At 38.0% G+C, this 20619-nt stretch overlaps 3 protein-coding genes across 5 annotated transcripts in view; 1 reads left to right on the top strand and 2 right to left on the bottom strand.

Moving 5' to 3' along the window:
• The window catches only part of LOC110831713 (myrosinase 1), a 52615-nt gene that overhangs the window by 4174 nt on the left and 27822 nt on the right, over positions 1-20619 (top strand). The window lies entirely within an intron of this gene.
• On the bottom strand, positions 644-7875 carry LOC147873705 (myrosinase 1-like). Its single transcript, XM_087349362.1, has 11 exons — positions 7625-7875; positions 6307-6440; positions 5453-5587; positions 5238-5360; positions 4831-5014; positions 4262-4356; positions 3661-3808; positions 3148-3296; positions 2376-2510; positions 1327-1433; positions 644-926 (listed from the first exon to the last, which is right to left on the bottom strand). Exons 1-11 carry the CDS (start codon positions 7809-7811, stop codon positions 800-802), a joined length of 1524 nt encoding a protein of 507 aa, XP_087205488.1. The 5' UTR covers positions 7812-7875; the 3' UTR covers positions 644-799.
• LOC147873704 (myrosinase 1-like) lies at positions 11852-18610 on the bottom strand. Its single transcript, XM_087349363.1, has 11 exons — positions 18433-18610; positions 17113-17246; positions 16593-16727; positions 15844-15966; positions 14872-15055; positions 14302-14396; positions 13707-13854; positions 13325-13476; positions 13023-13157; positions 12729-12835; positions 11852-12114 (listed from the first exon to the last, which is right to left on the bottom strand). The coding sequence occupies exons 1-11, from the start codon at positions 18572-18574 to the stop codon at positions 11955-11957; spliced, it is 1515 nt and encodes a 504-aa protein (XP_087205489.1). The 5' UTR covers positions 18575-18610; the 3' UTR covers positions 11852-11954.

Below are 20619 nucleotides of genomic sequence, written 5' to 3'. Positions count from 1 at the left end.
GCTGGAGTTTAATTTATTACAACTGTTCGTCTGTTTTCGTCATATGATTATGAACAGCTGTGTAAAAGCAAGGGACGGGGTTTTATAACAGTTCTTACGTATTTTGTTTGTAGTTCACAGAAAGGATTCGTGGATTCCTTTCGAGATTTTTGTGACTACTCGCGTCGTATGTAAGTTCACACAAGAAATTAATTTTAAAGAATAGTACTAAAAATTGTAGGACAATTTCAAGGCAACAAAAAAATCAGACACTGCAGCTCTATATGAACAGTGGGCTTATGAAATGTTGATATCAGATTCCAAACCCGAGATTTCTTACTTTTATAACCGAGGAATGTTTTAATGAGATTAAACCGGAGAATGAAAATTATTCGTAAACGATTTGGAAGGTAGAAGGGGAACACGGAATATCAGATCAGATAAGATGAATCTACAGCCAGCCAGACGCTGTTAGCCAGCTGGTTCAGGCTTACGTTCGTGTTATCCGGGGCTAACGCGATTTAAAAAAACCTGTTGAATATTGCAGAAAATTTATGATTTAATCATAATCAGTGCGACATTCATAATTGCATGACAGATTATGTATAAAACTAGTTATATTGATTTTTAATATGGGCATATGTTCAAAAACACGTTAAGCCTACACATTTTAAATGCATTTATTAACCTTTATCTTACAATATTTTTTATGGAGATTAAACAGTATGGAAACGCAACTCAAATTTATGAACATGAGCGTTACTTTCAAATAAAGTTGCCCATTAATATTGGGATCGTTAAAACAGCAGTAAGGTGGAATTTAATCTCTGAAGCGCTCTGGGATCTGTCTGCTCCTCGTGATTTCACCGTAAACCTTGGCCGAGTCCTTCGCGGTACGCCGACGGTTTGGGTCGTTGAAATCCACGTGGTACAGACCGAACTTCACCCTGAAATGAGAACACCCTGTACATATAAGACATCCGCTTCTACAAATGACATTTAGATTATAACATCTTACATTACATAATTGGAATAAGTTAAATTTTAACTTTAAAATATGTATCCAGCATTTAAGGTTACTATCATCCGGGATGTTGCGCCTTGTAGTCTAATAGATATTCACCGACGTTTCAGTAGTGCTCAGGGAAGTTTTTTTTCATTGTTATGCCCCGAAGATGTAGACAGCATGTTCCTGTGAAACGTTCTTATCTACCTACAAGTCAATAAGACCTACATCGACGTATTCACTGCCGTCAGAACTTCAAATGTCATAGCCATTTATTTATTTATTTTATTAGTTGATAGTGGTCTAATAATCGAATACAACAAACATTATTTTATACTCACCTATATCCTTCGTTCCACTCGAAATTATCAAGTAGAGTCCAGGCTGTGTACCCAATGACGTTGATTTCATCAAAATGAATTGCTTTCAACATCTCCTTCAGATAACTCTGAAAGTGTGGGCATTATTATGATAATATTAATATATTACTCGCAAAAAATAACGAGGAGATCGATAATAGTAAACACAAAAGAACCCAGAAGACAGTCATCTTCAATCTAACTTGATTAAAAATTGAATAAAAATTTCCTTGGATATTATCCATCGTCTAGTAAATATAAAACGTAAAACGACGTTTCGGAGATGGGACTCTATCTCCGTCTTCAGGTTCCTACACAGTTGGGCCCACTAGATAGAGTCCCATCTCCGAAACGTCGTTTTACGTTTTATATTTACTAGACGATGGATAATATCCAAGAAAATTTTTATTCAATTGACTCTTCACCATCGTCAAGAAGTTTTAGATTTGATTAAAAATTCCTCTGAAATTTTCGAGAATTATTTTACGATGTAGGCGATAGCAAAATTTTTCTCCCCTTTTAAGATGAAAGGCGCTAAATAAAGCTTTATGTAGTTGTACAGAATTTTGTCAAGTTCTGTTCAAACGTACATTTTGAAAATAAAATGTTCATTACTATACTTAAAGCCGACGTTGTATACTTTAAGATAATTACAGCGTCGTTAAATAAATAAATACACAGTCCTGTCACAGATAAAGTTAATGGCAAATGTCACTTCCCTGCTGTCGTCAACACCTGCTATGTCGTAGGTAAATTGATTGCGTTGTTGTTATTATAGATTGAAAGTTAACATTGTAGCGCTTTGCGATTAGTCATGCAGTTCTAGCTGAGAAGTGACAGTTGCGTTTAGTTTAGTCAGCGAAAGCTCTGTGCTTCGTGACCTCGTTCATAAGTTAATATTTTTGAAAAAACAGTAAATAATTATGATCTTGGATAGCGAGGTCTGTATTGTACCGGAAGGTAGGCCTTTGTTTGGGAGGAAAAATGGATGTCAACTTATTACAATGAGAAAAGGTAACTTAAGCACTCACGGTTAAGAAATATACTCTGCCTGTATCATTGAGACCGCCGAGGTCCGAGAATCCATTCTCGGTGACGAATATAGGGGGATTATTATATTCTCTTACTACCCAATTTAATTCCTTGCGAAATCCCCATGGTACCACCTGGAACACAGGCAACAATTCACATACAGTAAATACATATTTATTTATTTATTTTATTTATTTAGTGTTGTGTCTGACGACAGGTCCATATGAACAGGATCCTTCCATCCTTTTCTCGGACTGGGACCTGTTCATATACGTTCTTGGCAGATGATCCAGAAGTGGTTTGCCATTGCCTTCTTCTGTGTGTGAATGGAGTAATTTTTGGGATGCCACGGAGGAAAACTCCGTGTTGCCTAGACCACGGCCTTGCCCAACACAAGTTATAAATTCGAACCCGAGACCCCCAGGATTACAAGGCCAGAGATTCTAACCGCTGGACCACCGTTTAAGGAAGTAAATACATAGGATAACAGAAGTAAGATTATGTTCTTAAAATTTACGACAATGAGAAGATCGCGGGAAATAGAATCTTAGAAAACTTTTGACGTGCAACACAACAGATTAAAAAACACTGGTGAAAATTGTGTACTGTGTTTATTTGACAAGTTGACACCAATAATTTGTCAAATTGTTGAATAAACTGAATTACTCGTGTGTTCATTAAATTTTTGATTATTTTTTTATGATGGCGTTAATGTTGGTATATGAAGAAAGGAGGTGTTGTAAGGGACAAATATAAATTGAATCTACGTACTTTGAGCCATGCAGAACCAGACGATGGCCACGAAGGATCTTGTGTTAGGATGAATCCACCATCTCCCTCCCTTGATGGGGTGGGGCCTGTTTGTCCTGCCTTTCCAATGGAAGCCGTGTAGAAATTCAAACCGAAGAAATCAGATGTTCCTGTCATTAAAATATTTTCTGTAATGCATCTACCATAGACTTTTAACACTAACTGTTGCTGACTTCGGAAGACGTGAGGAGTTCATCACATCTTCTGATGTCATAAATATGAACATGGTTGTTGTCTTTGTTGTTGCGTCGTGTAGTCTGGTAGACGTTTAACGACGTTTCGGAGGTACTTTCTGCCTCCATCATCAGGGCGCTGATGATGGAGGCAGCTGTGTGTTAGAGAACTTCTGTTAGGAAAATATTTTCGTAAATGTAGGAAAATTGTCGTTGTTCTAAATGGATGAAACGGCGAATAGGACCAGAACATGAAGTGTCATGAAGGCATATGAAGAAATTGTATCGAGGGGTACTTAACCTCGGATGTACTCCACTTCCTCCGGACTGAAGGTTGGCAGTCGTGATTTGAAGTAACCTTGGGTTCTGCTGTTTTGGGCCACCCTGTCTTTCACTACTCGAGGATAATCGCCTTCAGCACTGAAGATGGGATGGGCGAATATACCTATCTGTGGAGTAAATAGTTTATTTTTTCAAAATTATTTTCGCCCTTATAAGCGTCTTGGAGCAGAATTACTTTAATGCAAATGTCAGTAGTTCGTTTGTAGCTAAATTTTTCACCTTTTTTTTTTTTTTAGGTACCCAAAATTTTATTAGCGAGAGAAATTTCAGGTTTCTCGAGGCGGCGAATATGAAGATGCCGGTCCTCTGTGATGCTGCGGTCTGGTAAAAGTTTACCGTCGTTTCTGAGGCTCCCAGAAGACAATTCACCTTAGTGAATTACGACGTTTGCAAAATTCCTGTACTGCGGCTTCTTTGTAGCCAGTTTAATCCAGTCCACATCAAATCCTATTTCTGTCCATTTTAATATTATCTGTGAACTCAAATGTAGGACTGTGTTGCACGATGATGGTGGCCCACAAATGCTGTTTAAGACCTTTCTATAGGGCAATGTTACTTACGTTAAATTGTAGGAACTGTTCGCAAGCTGCGATGTCTTCTGCAGAATCTGATATTGGTTCGCACCAATTGCTGTTCAGAGCGATTGAAATTTTTCCTGTAAATACAGACATAAGTAATTCCAACAAAATTTTGACGTAATAGTTCTACAGCTTATCATATTGTGACATAAACTTAATGTAAAAAGACATTAGTGATCTACGTTCTACGTTATGTTGTCATGGTTACCGACGTTCCGGATGAACTTACTACCTTCATCTTCAGACGTTCAAATACTAGTTACTATAAGAACACGTGTCCTTGTCACTCACACTCTCAATAGTGCAGGAGATTCGTTTAAAAGTCGATGGTATACTCGTTTTGTCAAAGAATATCCCAGCTCATTTTCTTTATGGAACCCGAAGGTTCATCAACGTCTTCACAAAAGCCCGCCGCAGGACTGTATCATGACCTTGTGTCGCTGTCAGAGATATTTAAAATAGATCACGCATCGAATGGGCATTGGGGAAGTCCAAGGAGGCTTCAGGACTGTTTGAATAGGAATTGGTCTGTACGAAATGGTAATAAATACCTCCTTGCCTGCTTCTGAACACTTCGTCGTACAAGTGGTACGCCCTGGCATGTGCGAGGATTGTCGTGTGTGCGGCAAGGTAGTCGCCGATGCCCGTCGCATTTATCGCTGGAGCGAACCCTCTGCTGGTCGCATATCCTTGCATTACAATAAGAGGTTCGTTGATCGTGACCCAGACCTTGACCTGAAAACGTAGTCGATGAAATTGACTTAGTAGGTCTCTGTTTTAAATCACGTTTCATGTCCGATAAATCGCTTTTGTTATGTTTCCTTCTTTTAAGAAAACTGCGTAGCCAGGATCCATAATTTGCACGCGCGATCGCACGCACACACATATATATCTTATTCGGCTCATACATTTTGGCATACCTGTATTTATTTTAAATAAGAATCCGAGCTGAACTCACCCTGTCTCCAAAATATGTAAAAAGCACGCGAGCGTAATCCTCAAAATATTCTGCCAAAAGCAAGTTCGCCCATCCTCCAAGATCTTGGAGTGCCTGAGGTAAATCCCAGTGATACATGGTTATCTGGAACGTGATACAGATATACTTAGTGTCCAACAAATTTAATGTTTATTTTGAAATTTTTACGTATTTTGCTAAGGTTCGAAGGTACTTACCATTGGTTCGATCCCATTGGCTATTAGTTCGTCTATAAGATTGTTGTAATAATCGATACCAGCTTGATTAACTTTGTTGTCACGTCCTTCTGGAAGAATGCGAGCCCAAGAAATGGAGAAACGATAGAAATCTACCTGAAAGATGCAATGTATTTTTTTTTTTTACACGAGAGAATTTCCCTTCAAGCGTAACATTGAAATCTGAAATAATATTTAAATACTTGTATTTTTATGGAAAAATGTAACAAAGCGATATATAATAATTAAAGTCATTATTGCTTATCTTACCATAAGTACTTAAGCTGCAAAGAGTTAACACGATTTAACAGTTAAATAAATAATGTATTGAATTAAATGCACATAGCAGGTCATAGATTAATGAACAGACTTTTGTTTCAGTGTATTGTTTTCAAAAATAATAATATTATAATTAAAATTAAGTAATTTTGAGTAACAGAAATTTAATACAGTTACGTATCTTTGCTTAATCGTAGAATATAATACGATTTCATAAATTGCAATCTCAGGTATGATCTTATGTCGAGATTATTATAACTGTACCCAGCAGACCTTCTACAACACTGCCATGGCAACAGCTCAAGTTTGACAATGAGGTCTTTATGGGTTTTGACGCCGGAGGAAAATACTGTCACCATCGTCAGGTGTGAAACATTTCAATCATGAAAATGTTTATTTCACCGAAACTCTGGTATCTACCTATGAGTCTGCAAGGCGTCTCAACCGAGAAGAATGGCATTGCCGTCCTGAGAACCTCAAATCTCACACAGGGAACAAGTTTTCGAATATTAGAAGTGGTACTTCGAACTTGGGGGGGGGGGGGGGCTTGTACTCACCCCCATTTCCTTGAGAGCTTTCACATCCTGTCTGTACTGATTATAGGAATCGCTGGCAACGTCTCCGTTAGTGCCATCTTCCACCATATCAGGTCGATTGTGTGTCAGCGTGTCCCAAATGCTAACGCCCTTGCCTGTAAAAAAAAATAGTAATTGTTTATCGTGGTTTTATCTTCTGCGTCGTGTTCCCCTTTCTTAAAATATCAGCGTATGTGTCGTGACTGGACTGGGACTGTGTGACTTGTAATCTGGAAGATATTTCCCGACGATTCCAAGGTGTTTCCTGTTTCCATAAGATAAAAACGTAATGCTATCTGTTACAGCCAGTGGACGAAATTTTAATGAGTGTTTTGTTTTGTTGAGCGGAATGTTTCTTGGATGTTGTTGGTGCTTCTGACTTCGATGAAATCACGTTAATCAACTATTTAAAAAGTAAATTAATTAAAATGGTTGTTACGTTAGGTTGCGAACGTTATCTTTTAGAACAGTTAACCAAATGTGTTCGCTGAACAGCTAACAAATCCAATACGCTCATGTACATGTCACCTACTAGTACACTAAACATACTCCACCAAACTGTGATCGAATGTCATTAAACAAATTATTTCGGCGTCAAGACAGGCCTTAACATGTATTATTTATAGTAAGTCTTGTCAATTTACATTGGACAATGTTTGTCAGCTTACGTAATTGTATAAATGTTGTCTTTGTGGGCTGTAACGCTGTAAGTTCTCGTACGTTGGTGTGTCGGAGGGACGTATCTCCTCAATATCGAAGGTTTAAAAACAAATATAAGTCCAACCTTGAATGTCGAGGCGGTAAAAGTTCCTCTAATGCGTTGGCAAATGCGTACAAGACGTTACAATCCAGAAAACAGCAGTCGGTATGTACCGGGGCCATGTAATTTATGGATATAACTTGTTTGCTGATGTCACAAGGAACTAACTACATTCAGTACAGAGTACTTGATTTTTTTTTCTAAGCCTCAAGGCTGATTACCACGTTCACATGAGCCCACTTTATCCTGAACCAGAAGAATCCATTCCCCACATCCTCATACCGCGTTCTTTTAAGATTTGTACTGAAGATTTGTCTAGTGACGGCATGTTATCGTTAAACTCGTTTTCCTTGTGATTTGTGTTATGAATAAATTACTGATTTCTCGTGCAAAGATTCTTCGTCTTTCTGCATATTATTTAAAAATGATTCGCTAGGATACAAACAGCATAGCTTCTGAGGAGCAAAGCCAGTTATGAAATTAAATCAAAATTTCCCTGTCCGCTTAACCGCTGACAATTTGAGTAGGTGTATTTCTTACCGTCCTCGCTCCAGCCTCCCTCGATCTGGTAAGAAGCAGTAGAAACTCCGAACAGAAATTCTCGTGGGAACTTGAATAGCGAAGAGACTTCTTTTCCAGCGTCGATTACACCACAGGCACCGGCCAACAAAATGACGGTCAACAATTGTTGACGGAACTTCAACTCCATGCGTCTGCTTTGCGACATGTCTTTAGATCCAAACCTTCCAGCTAATGTCCACAGTCGTTTCTGGCTCTGTGCAGGAGAAATGTTTCTTATCAAGTGGACTACAGGAAGTGTGACTCGCCAGACTTTTACGCTACTACACACAGACTAAAAATATGAAGCAGTTAGCGTAGAGTGTAGTGAGCGCACCTCTAAAGTGTTCTGATAATATTCTAGCGGTTAGAACGCTGGCCTTGTAATAATGGGGTCTCGGGTTCGATTCCCGGCGGTGCCCGAATTTATAACTTGTGTTGGGCAAGGCCGTGGTCTAGGCAACACGGAGTTTTCCTCCGTGGCATCCCAACAATTACTCCATTCACACACAGAAGAAGGCAATGGCAAACCACTTCTGGATCATCTGCCAAGAACGTATATGAACAGGTCCCAGTCCGAGAAAAGGATGGAAGGATCCTGTTCATATGGACCTGTCGTCAGACACAACACTAAATAATAATAAGATGAGGTGGTCTAGCGGTTAGAACGCTGGCCTTGTAATCCTGGGGGTCTCGGGTTCGATTCCCGGCGGTGCCCGAATTTATAACTTGTGTTGGGCAAGGCCGTGGTCTAGGCAACACGGAGTTTTCCTCCGTGGCATCCCAACAATTACTCCATTCACACACAGAAGAAGGCAATGGCAAACCACTTCTGGATCATCTGCCAAGAACGTATATGAACAGGACCCAGTCCGAGAAAAGGATGGAAGGATCCTGTTCATATGGACCTGTCGTCACACAGAACAATAAATAATAATAAGATGAGGTGGTCTAGCGGTTAGAACGCTGGCCTTGTAATCCTGGGGTCTCGGTTTCGATTCCCGGCTGTGCCCGAATTTATAACTTGTGTTGGGCAAGGCCGTGGTCTAGGCAACACGGAGTTTTCCTCCGTGGCATCCCAACAATTACTCCATTCACACACAGAAGAAGGCAATGGCATACCACTTCTGGATCATCTGCCAAGAACGTATATGAACAGGTCCCAGTCCGAGAAAAGGATGGAAGGATCCTGTTCATATGGACCTGTCGTCACACAGAACAATAAATAATAATAAGATGAGGTGGTCTAGCGGTTAGAACGCTGGCCTTGTAATCCTGGGGTCTCGGGTTCGATTCCCGGCGGTGCCCGAATTTATAACTTGTGTTGGGCAAGGCCGTGGTCTAGGCAACACGGAGTTTTCCTCCGTGGCATCCCAACAATTACTCCATTCACACACAGAAGAAGGCAATGGCAAACCACTTCTGGATCATCTGCCAAGATCGTATATGAACAGGTCCCAGTCCGAGAAAAGGATGGAAGGATCCTGTTCATATGGACCTGTCGTCACACAGAACAATAAATAATAATAAGATGAGGTGGTCTAGCGGTTAGAACGCTGGCCTTGTAATCCTGGGGTCTCGGGTTCGATTCCCGGCGGTGCCCGAATTTATAACTTGTGTTGGGCAAGGCCGTGGTCTAGGCAACACGGAGTTTTCCTCCGTGGCATCCCAACAATTACTCCATTCCCACACAGAAGAAGGCAATGGCAAACCACTTCTGGATCATCTGCCAAGATTGTATATGAACAGGTCCCAGTCCGAGAAAAGGATGGAAGGATCCTGTTCATATGGACCTGTCCTCACACAGAACACTAAATAAATAAATAAATCGCTGTGCCACTGTGAGGTAATCTAAAAGTATCAAAATTCCCGCTATGAAAAGATAATTTTTATTACTGTGTTCACAAGACCCTACCACTGACCTCAAGACATACTCGGTTTTTGTCTGCTTATTTATATCCTTTTCGAGTTATTTTAATTTATTTTACCTATTTGCTTTTCCTTCTGTTTCATCCCACTTATTTAATAATTAATTTAGTGTTATCCTCCTATTTGGGTCTCTATCTTCCCCTCATGAACATCGTCTAATATTTTTGTTTTATTTCGCTTTCTGCGTAAGCCTGTACTGAGAGTTTACAGTAGTTTAAGGCTTAATCTGGTGTCGAACACGCAGTAAACAGCCAGCAAGCCTTTGGTTTCGTGTATGTGGATATGTCGTTCGCTACGTTTGTTTGTTTATTTATTTATTTATGTCAGTTCTTGTCATTAATCTTTTTTTCGTCGTGAGATATTACACAAATAGTTTGTGTTCGCTTGACAATACCACAGTCACGAAAATGTCAGATCTATAAAAACTTTAGCTTCCTGTAGGGGAACTTATGTCAGAGTGTCAGAATGACCTCATTAGGTATAATAATGCCTCGATTTTGTTATGAGATGTGTTCCCACACTATTAGCCATCCTTGCAGATGGATGAGAGGTCAGGATCTGAAATAATGTTTAATATAAAAACGCTGGGAAACTTCATTCGGCAGTCGAGCATTCGGAACATCAGAACTCACCACAGTTGGAACACGGGCCCCGTACCTACTGTAACCAATTGTAATCCGGTTAAATCCACTCGATAATATTAAAAAATGCCTTTCTTAAAGTAGGATTTGATGTTTTCACGGCGTGGAGTCTGAAGATGGCTGTCTTCTGGGTTGTCGTGAAGTCTTGTAGAAGTATACCGACGTTTCAGAGGTCCTTGTTGCCTCTATAATCGGGGCGAGTTTGTATGTAACCAGCAATTTATGTATTGTTATACATTTTAGCTCCAATGTCTGTACTGAAGAACAATTTTCCATCACATTCAGTGCCATGGCTGTAATTTTTAACTTGTTTCTCTATAAAATTTATCAGTGTCGGATTTTTATATAAAATGCAGTTTTGAAGGGCCCATAATTTGGCCCATGCTGTATTTTCCGTCCATACAGTCTCCTTGACTCTATGACCCTTGTAATTTAATCTGTTCGGAATTTATTTTTAATTAAAATTTGTATGTGTTACTGACGTTTCCAGAAACTTGAACTTTGACGTATTTTTGAAGGATTTATTCATGTTATGATGTGTCTCACATTCTATTAGACAAGACACGGTCATATGCGTATGAGTAGGTTCGCAAGCTTTTCCCCAAAAAGTATTTTTTCTGTCTCCATTGAGTTAACTCCAGTCAGTGCATGAGGAGGTCAGCATCTTTGTGTACTCTAGGCTGACTGACCTTACGCCACTGAAGTGAGTACTAAATAAGTATGCGACGAAATTGAATTATAATTGCATTGCTCGTAAACTTTCCATTGCAATCACTGGATGTGAATAAAAGCCTTACGTCACATCCTGACTGCCTTAGTATTATTACTTACTAAATGATAGACTAATAAAAGAAGTTTGCATGAGAATGTAAATAATGTAATGAAAGTTTCATAATTTGATTGCGTCATAAAATATTATGACGTTTTGAGAACGCGGCGTATAACACACTTCCAAGAAATAAATATACATTTTTTTTTTTTTGGAAAACCTGGTGCTTAGGCACCATTTGGAAACGCCTAGGCGTGGATGCGATGATGATGATAAATATATCTTAAATAACTTTGATTAGATTTATATGGCTAAGTCCAGTGACGGACTTCTGAAAACATTGTAATGAACCTTTGGTTTCAACTAAAACATGAAATGTCTTGAATAGATAAAATACTGTTAGATTCTAATGGAGGGCTGTCCTTCATGTAGTTAGTTAATTAATAACATCTTTTACTTACAGGTACATGTTTAATATTTTAATATTTTCCGTCAAATCACAATTTTATTATCTTATTAAAATTGTGATTTGACGGAAAATATTAAAATATTAACCTAATTCACAATATGACGCAAATATACTACCTTAGGTACATGTTTCTTTACAGAATTTAACATCATCAATGCTTTCTTTTCAATTATTTACTAAGTATGTGAGCTCATAAATTAGCATAATAGGGCTAAATATAAGTTTTACAGAAGTTTGTATTTTATGATTTATTTTAATACGAAGTAGACATGTGCAGTATCTCGCGTAAGGAATATGGGACCTACAATTCGGTTTAGCCAGTGAAGGCAGAAATGTGCTACAGAACATTATTCTTAGTACCATTTTTTATATTAAGGAAGTGTACAAAAAACAAATACGTTCTGTATATAATCTAACATTTTATTATGTCTATGTTTCTACATATGAATATAAGAGTTTCGTACTTTCATTAAATCACATTTGATAAAAGCTGGAAAAAAAATCTTACCAAAAAGTTGACAGTTTCTCTTCTGAATTTTCCTCTTGATATCGTTCAGGGATCTGTCTTGTTTCGACAATTTCTTTGTACACTTTACCGGATTCTTTGATTGTTCTGGGTCGGTCAGGATGTGAGAAGTCGACGTAATGAAGTCCAAATCTCTCCCTGTTGTGAAAAGATAGCAGAAACCAAGTAAAATAACTTACAGAAGTAAAACCCTTTAGACTAGTCCTCATATATTTATTTATTTAGTGTTCTGTCTGAGGACAGGTCCATATGAACAGGATCCTTCCATCCTTTTCTCGGACTGGGACCTGTTCATATACGTTCTTGGCAGATGATCCAGAAGTGGTTTGCCATTGCCTTCTTCTGTGTGTGAATGGAGTAATTGTTGGGATGCCACGGAGGAAAACTCCGTGTTGCCTAGACCACGGCCTTGCCCAACACAAGTTATAAATTCGGGTACCGCCGACATATTTAAAGTTTCAGTCCGTACCGCAAAGAAAACACAAATCTTCATCGTTACAAAGATCATGAGATTAATGTTGTTTAAAGAAATAATCGCTTCACCTTTGACCAGAATTTTGAGTTAGATAATTTTTGTATATAATGATGGTTTAACTTTAAATCCTTTAGCTTGAAAGTTTTAACGCGTCTGAAATTGAAATTATGAAACAATTTTTTTGAAGTTTAGATTCGGAATTTATTTGCCTAAGGGTTAAATGGTTAAATTAGAAATTATAAATCTGATAACTCTATTCATAAGACATAGCACTTACGTGTAACCCTGATTCCACTCGAAGTTGTCCATAAGGCTCCACGCTGTGTATCCAAAAACGTCGACACTATCATTATGTATGGCTTTTAGCATCTCGGTAAGATAGCCCTGTAACAAATTCAGTAATGCCTGATGTTACATTTTTAGCCCCAGTGTTCTTGTAATTGGTTTTAAGCTAAATCTGTCGAGCAGTATTTGTATACATCAACTGTACAATACACGCCGATATGCTACGCTCCAGAACTGGAAGCCATGTTTCTTTCTTAAATAATGCTTCCATTTTAAACGCACTTACAATGTAGTAATGAATACGTCCATCGTCCTGGAGTTCTCCGCGATCCGAGAAACCGTTTTCTGTGATAATAATCCGTGGATTTTTGTATCTCTCTTTTATACTGACTAGTTGCTTGCGGAATCCCCATGGAACAACCTGTAAAACATATGAATTGAACTCGCTCATCCACAGAATCGATTGCTGTAAGATTTTATTCGAATAATTTCGACATTCGTCACAGTAAATGTATCTGTATGCAAATATTTTATCGATATATTAATTTTTTTTTTAAACTTCCAGTCGTAATTAATTTATAAACTTACACGAAGCCACGAAGATGCTGATTCAGGCCAACTGTCATCCTGCTCTAGGTATATTCCGATATCATTTTCGTAAGATGGCTCGGCAGTGTTTTCAGTAGACGGAACTCCTAAGTACGTTGAGTAATGGTTCAGCCCAAAAAAGTCTGATGTCCCTTTAAAAGCAAATATATTATCGATTGAATGTAGTGTAAAAAGTTTCAAAAATTTCTGATATCTATATACTGATATCAATAATAATAATAATCAATAAACTTGTAAGATTTTATTTTATATTTTAAGAATCTGTGAAATAGACTCAGAATTAATGTTAATTTTAGCTTAAGTTTTACAGAGTTCGTAAAGGGGGGGGGGGGGAAATTGCTGATACATAATGGCCGCATACCTCTGATGTATTTAATTTCTTCGTCAGTGAATTTTGGCAGCCTTGATCTTTCAAATCCCTCAGCTTTGCTGTTCGCATCGACTCTGTCCCGTACAACTTTAGGGTAATCGCCTTCTTCCGAAAATATGGGATTTCCATATAATCCCATCTGAAAGTATTTAAAAACGTGTTTATGAAAATTCTCATAATCTATATATTTATTGAAATATGAATTCAGATTATAATATATATATAATCTGCATAGAACAGAGCCCTTCTTGAGAAGCCAAATAATATTACCCTAAGCTAGTCAAGAAATTTCCCTCCTTATATAGAATCCTAAGGTTCATTACCAAGTTCCTCGCTACCGGTCCCTATCCTGAGTCAGATTAATCCAATCAACCTTCCAAAAGTAAGCAAAATATATACAATTTAATAAGAATTATAAAGTATATGAATCACATAGGGAAGGAAATGTTTTAGTAAAATAATATACTAAAGACATTACAAAAATACATAATGTAAATGTATCTTAAGAAATCGTTACGAAGGACAGCGAACAATGAGTTCAGTTAGTTTCATCTGGAGACGTGTGTGACTCGTGTGTTGGAATTACCTCAAATTGCTGAAGTCGCTCGCAGGCTGCTATGTGTTCCTCCGTGTCCTCTTTCGGTTCGCACCAGCCGATGTTAAGCGTTATGCCTACTTCACCTGTAAACGAATATAATCGTAAAACACCATTTATTCCTTCACGGATTAAAATTTCCCTCCGTTTCCTATTAGCTGTAATTATGAAACTATAGATCCTCAAACATTAAGATGACTGCCTTCTGGCATGTTGTGTTGGGCTGTCGGAAAATAGCCGACGTTTCGGAGATAACCTGCTTCCAATATCGTACATCATTTATAAATTTAATCTCTTAAAATGTCCGTTGAAATGTTTTTTATCTATTTGCATTCTTTTGAATATTAATTGAAGCCAGTTTGTGTTAAATTTAGGTACGTATTCTGGGTGTTAGTAACGATAACACTGTTATCCACTGCGGTTCTTTTATTGCTGAGCAAACAACCCTGATGATGGGGGCAGAGATGGTTCCCGAAACGTCGGTATCTTCGTGTAACCATTCGACGCCGTTGATCGCCCTAGAAGATTTTTTTATTGAAATTTTAATAGTTCAATACTAACCTCCTTGTTTTTCCTTGAATGTTTCGTTGTAAAGGTGGTAGGCCCGTGCATGAGCCTTCAGTAAAGTGTGTGAGGCCAGGTACTTTCCAAAACCTGGTGCCTCGATACTCGGTGCGTGGTATGTCTTACTCTCGTAACCCGCAGTAAACACAGATGGCTCGTTGAATGTGATCCAGAACTTTATCTGCAATGAGAGTAGCCGATGTGAAGATTATTTTCACGTGTTTTTATCATCTGCATAAAATGAGATTTTGGCTGGCTGCCTGATGATCATTTTGTAAGGTTGGTATACGTGCTTACTAACACACCCGTATCCATGACAATGCAGTAATATGATTAATAATTAGACATGCTTAATAATTAACTGGCAAGCCACGGTGGTCTAGCGGTTAGAACGCTGGCCTTGTAATCCTGGGGCCTCGGGTTCGATTCCCGGCGGTGCCCGAATTTATAACTTGTATTGGGCAAGGCCGTGGTCTAGGCAACACGGAGTTTTCCTCCGTGGCATCCCAACAATTACTCCATTCACACACAGAAGAAGGCAATGGCAAACCACTTCTGGATCATCTGCCAAGAACGTATATGAACAGGTCCCAATCCGAGAAAAGGATGGAAGGATCCTGTTCATATGGACCCGTCGTCAGACAGAACACTAAATAAAATAATAATTAACTATCATAAAGCGATTAGGCTCTCTTCTGACTTTACCATGGCAACATCACTGTTTGCACTGATTTAAATTGTAATATTTAGTATCTTAAATTTTAATGATTTCAAATTTTATAAGCTGCTTTGATGCAGTTCCCAACAAAATGCTGTTGGTCTTTGGATACTTTTTCAGAAGCTAACAGTCGCTGAGTTACTCAAGACGTTTAGGCTTACCAGAACCCTTCCATCTACGCCTAGGTCTACCTATTGATTTCTTCCCTCGAGGTTTCCCGAAAACTTTTTTTTTATGGAGAGGTGCCTCACCCTGTCGCCAAAGTTTTCGAACAGAAGTTTCGCGTAGTCTTCGTAGTAGTCCGCCATAAGTTCGTTGGGCCATCCTCCGAGTTCCTGGAGTGGTAGTGGTAGATCCCAGTGATAGATTGTAGCCTGCGTAAACATTGAATTGGACAACTGATTAAATCCTCGCGGAATACCATTTATGACTGTATAAAGCGTTAGTATTGTGCTTTAATGTCTATCCCCTGCTGTTAGGTGAAAATGTGTTTGAACTATTTGGTCTCTGCAGGTTTCTTGTCCATTAGGTGGGGTATGGACACATACGTATTTAAGAATTCGGTCCGTACCTCAAAGAAAACGCAACACTTCACCATTACAAAGATCAACTGGTTAACGCTGTTTAAGGGAATAATCGCTGTTTATTCTGATAATTAATTAACCCTTCGAAGCCGAAACTCGTCTAAATATTATATAATAATACAGTCCGTACCGCGAAGTAAACACAACGTTTCACCATTACAAAAGTCAGCTGGTTAACGCTGTTTAAGGGAATAATCGCTGTTTATTCTGATAATTAATTAACCCTTCGAAGCCGAAACTCGTCTAAATATTATTTAATAATACAGTCCGTACCGCGAAGTAAACACAACGCTTCACCATTAGAAAAGTCAGCTGGTTAACGCTGTTTAAGGGAATAATCGTTGTTTACAGTGAGAATCATAAAAAATTCTTGCACTGTGGGCAGAATTAATTTAAGTCACTGAAAAGTTACTCACCAATGGCTCTATCCCTTCTCTTAGCAGAGCATTTATAAGTTTGTTATAATATTCGATGCCGGCCTTGTTTATATGGTTGATATGCCCGTTTGGAAGAAGTCTTGACCACGAGAAAGAGAATCTGTAAAAGTCAACCTGTAAAAAAAGTGTTTAAATGCAGATTGTGTCGTACTATAATTAATCACACACAACAGAGGATTTGCGTATTAGAGAACTTTTGAAGTATAAAGTATATTTTGTTGATAATGAAAGATTTATTCTGATTTTAAACATCTCCAACTATAGATTTAGAAACATTTATTAACGTCAATATCAGTGACCCATTAATTATATTTTTGTTATGCTAAGAGCATTACAGAACTGTTAACAGTAAAATTCGTAAATAAATTGACGTTTTTAAGATTCGAATGGATTTTGTAAACAGTTTCTCCACCTGAAAATAATATGCTTACTGCTGTAGATTTAAGTTAAATGTGCTTAGTTAATTAAATATTCCAGATTTGTTACAACCTCTGCTTACCCCGAGGTCTTTCAACAGAGTTACGTCTTTCTCGTAGAGATGATAGGAATCACAAGCAACATCACCAGTTGATCCATCTGCGATCAAATATGATTCGTTGTGCGTTTGGTAGTCCCAGATGTTAATTCCCTTACCTACGGCAAATTAGATGCTGTTAGATTCTTTGAAATAATCCGATGTAGGTCATTCATTTGTGCAAGTTAAATGTTCGTGGTAAAACTTGGGTGCATAATGTCATTCATCCTGGGCTTACATTTAGTTAGGTCCTACGTTTCTTAGAAGAACAAGAATTTTAATATTAACAAGTAGGATTTCACGTTTTCGCGGCGGTGAGTCTGAAGATGGCTGTCTTATGTATCAGCTCGTAGTGTGATAGAAGTTTAACAGCGTTCCAGATATTATCATCGCCCTGATGATGGAAGCAGCAGTGACCTCTGATATGTTGGTAAACTTCTATCACACTACGCGCTGATTCAACCCATAAGACAGCCGTTATTTTAAATATTAACTGTTTTAATTTAATGTTTTACATAGTTACGTATGTCCGTACATAATTAACTGCTCGTATTAGAACCACGGTCTTAAACACCGTTAGTAAACGTCTTCATTGGAATTGTTACTCTGCTAATTTAGTGCAGTCGAAATTGGAAGCCACGCCCTTGAATTAAATGTTTATTATCTAACACCAGGTTTTTATGGTAAATACTAGACCTCTGAAGTGGCAAGATAGCCTATTTGTCGAAGGGTACTGGGTTTAATCCCAGACTACGTCATTAAGAATTATTATTATTATTTAGTATTATTTATTTTATTAAAATTATTAAATTTAATTTTATTACTTAGTTATCGTAAATAGCCCATTTACTTGTGAAATATTATACAATAAATGAATTGAATTATTATTATTATTATTATTAATATGGTACATTTATATATTTAGTTTCATTTGTTTGTTTTACTTTTATTATTATTGAAATAAATTAATTACTTATTATATTTTATCCTGTACTCTGGTTTATTGCTTGGCTGTTGTCAAACACTTTAATAAATGAATTGAATTGAATTAAAGTGATGAGAAGTCTGTCGATGTAACCAGAACCAATCACCTTAAGATGTAAGTAGAGCGTACCCCCGAAACGTCTTATCGTATACATTTCAGACAATATGGGATCCCTGTTATGAATAAAGTATTGTCACAAAACATTTGGAGAATGAAGAAATATATTAATTGTCGTGAACAGTTTAATATTTTGTGACATGTTGGCTAAGTGCAAGTGTGGAAATCAGAGACTCCAAGATCAGTTTCTAATGACTAATTACCGTCTTCGTTCCACGCCCCCTCCACTTGATAGGAAGCCGTCGCCACTCCAAATTTGAATCCTTCTGGAAAGTGGTATATGGCGGGATTCCTTTGGATCTCAGCTCCCGCAAAGGCGAGGATAAAGATCCCTAGAACCTTCATCTTAAGAGAGATTCGGTCGAAATCGCGATGGGACGGCGAAGTGTCCAGCTTATATAGTGCCGTCAGAAACGAGAGATTAAAGTTCTTGAGGTGTGATTCGTGGATTGGCTCTGCTTGGCGACAATACTGACACCCTCTCTTCGCTTCAAAGACACGTTTCGGCGCACAGATTAAGTGCATGATACGCGTTTTCTTTGCATAATTATAAAGCTCTTCGTGTCATTGGCATACATTCTCACGACATTGTAAAATAAAGATCTCTGTCTTCTTGGTTGTTTACCTTAAAGTTCCTACCAGACTACACAGCGCAACAACCCAGAAGACAGAAATCTTCACACTCAACGCTGTGAAAACCTCAAATCCTAAATTGTAAAATAGTTGTCATCCACTTTTAAATACGTCGTTCTTAGCATGACAGTGGCATGTTTGCTCGCAAAACTAATATTTATTTCGGTCAGTCTGTGTAGAATGAATTTTGGTTTCCTGCAATAAACTTCTGGGTTTTGTCGGGCCCTTTTGGTTCGGACCCGCACCAGAATTTAAGTCGTGATTAATTAAATAATTCATGGAGCAGAGTCCCACTTGAGAAACTGATAGTAGCTCAGATGATCAATAAATTACCCGCATTTTATGGGTCACGAGGCCTCGCTTTACAGTTAACTTTATCTCAAGTATTTCCACAGATTACTGAGGACAATTTGGGCAACGAGAAGTTTCCTAAATTTTGTTGTTCGCTAAATATCATCAGGGGTATGCTATGGGCGGGGCATTTAACACGTATGGGAGATGGAACACTGAACACAAGATTATATATGGGAGATCTAGGCGCGGATGAGAGGATATTATTAAAATGGATTTTAATAGTAATGGTTGGAAGAATGTAGAAACCAGTGTCATAATTTTATGAATACGGTAATGAACTTTCGTTTCTCAGAGTCGGTGAATTGTTTGTTGGCCAGCAGAATGATTGTTAATTTCTGTCTGCTCCTAGAAGTTGCTTTCGTGAGTTTTCGATTAAAATGTATGTTATCTTGATTTATATCAACGCTAATATTCATTGTACACAATTACATTTATATTCTTACGTAAAACTGTGATAGGTGAATATTCAGATATTTTCTGCACGTCAAATGCTTAACTGCTAATCTGTATTTCAAAATAAACAGTAGGCATAAGAGATAAGTGGAACATAAGGTTAAATGGAGTGTCTATGTGTTATCTAATTTGTGTTGATAATCTGGCGCCTGTTTCTCAAAACCTGTTGATCAACACACACTTCACGCGGTTGGCCGCAATCAAGGCATTGGTACAAACATCATCTGAAGTTTGTTACAGAGCCGTGTGTCAATGATCAGATTACTAATTGCATTGGTGAACTCAACTGAGTAGTTGCATATCACCTGTTTGCAACTCTGCTGGTGCAAGCTTGCCCTAAATAATCTATGCCACTACACTTCTAAATTTAATAAACAATGTGAAGTTTAAGATCTTTATCTCCAATCTGAGTTTTTATTCCCCTAAGTGAAATATGTTAAATAGTTCTTAAGAGTTATGCGTAATCACGCTTAAAGTGTAATAATGAAGAATATGTTAAATTCTTTAAATATTCGAGGGATGAAGGGATTTTTGTTTGCCGCAAGTACCTCTGAAACGTCGGTAAACTTCTACCAGACTACCCGGCACTACAACCCAGAAGACGGCCATCTTCAGGCACACCGCCGTTAAAACACTAAATCCTATAATTTTTTTTTTGTATATGCCTCAAAACGTAACGATATTGTATATTATGACAATTCAAACTAATATTAATCTGTATATTGGATTGCCCAAAAATTATACACCAGCTTTATTTACGGAAAAAAATTTGTATTGTCTTGCTGAATTGTAGTTTATGTTGCATATGAGCATTCCAGAAGTGCTATGGTAATCGAAAGGAACGTAAAGAAAAGTAAAGCTATCGCCACTACACGCCATGTAGGGACTTGGGGGGAGAGGCGGTATATCTCCTACTCATTCTTGACCTCGGCACTAGATGGGGGTGAGTG

The sequence above is a fragment of the Zootermopsis nevadensis genome, unplaced genomic scaffold (genome assembly GCF_977971745.1).
Source record: "Zootermopsis nevadensis isolate Lab colony 2312 unplaced genomic scaffold, Znev_1.0 Znev_ptg000016l, whole genome shotgun sequence".
Taxonomy (NCBI): Eukaryota; Metazoa; Arthropoda; class Insecta; order Blattodea; family Termopsidae; genus Zootermopsis; species Zootermopsis nevadensis.
The sequence above is the reverse complement of the archived record's forward strand: the minus strand, read 5'-3'. Positions and strand labels throughout refer to the sequence as shown.

Excerpts from the sequence above, each read along its gene's own strand:
- LOC147873705 (XM_087349362.1), bottom strand. The coding sequence starts at position 7,811 with ATGTCGCAAAGCAGACGCATGGAGTTGAAGTTCCGTCAACAATTGTTG. Across the intron at positions 3,809-4,261 it reads AACAGTTCCTACAATTTAAC|ATAGGTATATTCGCCCATCC; the intron begins GTAAGTAACATT and ends TTTACTCCACAG. Across the intron at positions 3,297-3,660 it reads GGAAGTGGAGTACATCCGAG|GAACATCTGATTTCTTCGGT; the intron begins GTTAAGTACCCC and ends TTTTAATGACAG.
- LOC147873704 (XM_087349363.1), bottom strand. The coding sequence starts at position 18,574 with ATGAAGGTTCTAGGGATCTTTATCCTCGCCTTTGCGGGAGCTGAGATC. Across the intron at positions 15,967-16,592 it reads GAGAAGGGATAGAGCCATTG|GCTACAATCTATCACTGGGA; the intron begins GTGAGTAACTTT and ends ATGTTTACGCAG. Across the intron at positions 12,115-12,728 it reads GAGTGGAATCAGGGTTACAC|GGAGAGATTTGGACTTCATT; the intron begins GTAAGTGCTATG and ends TTTTCACAACAG.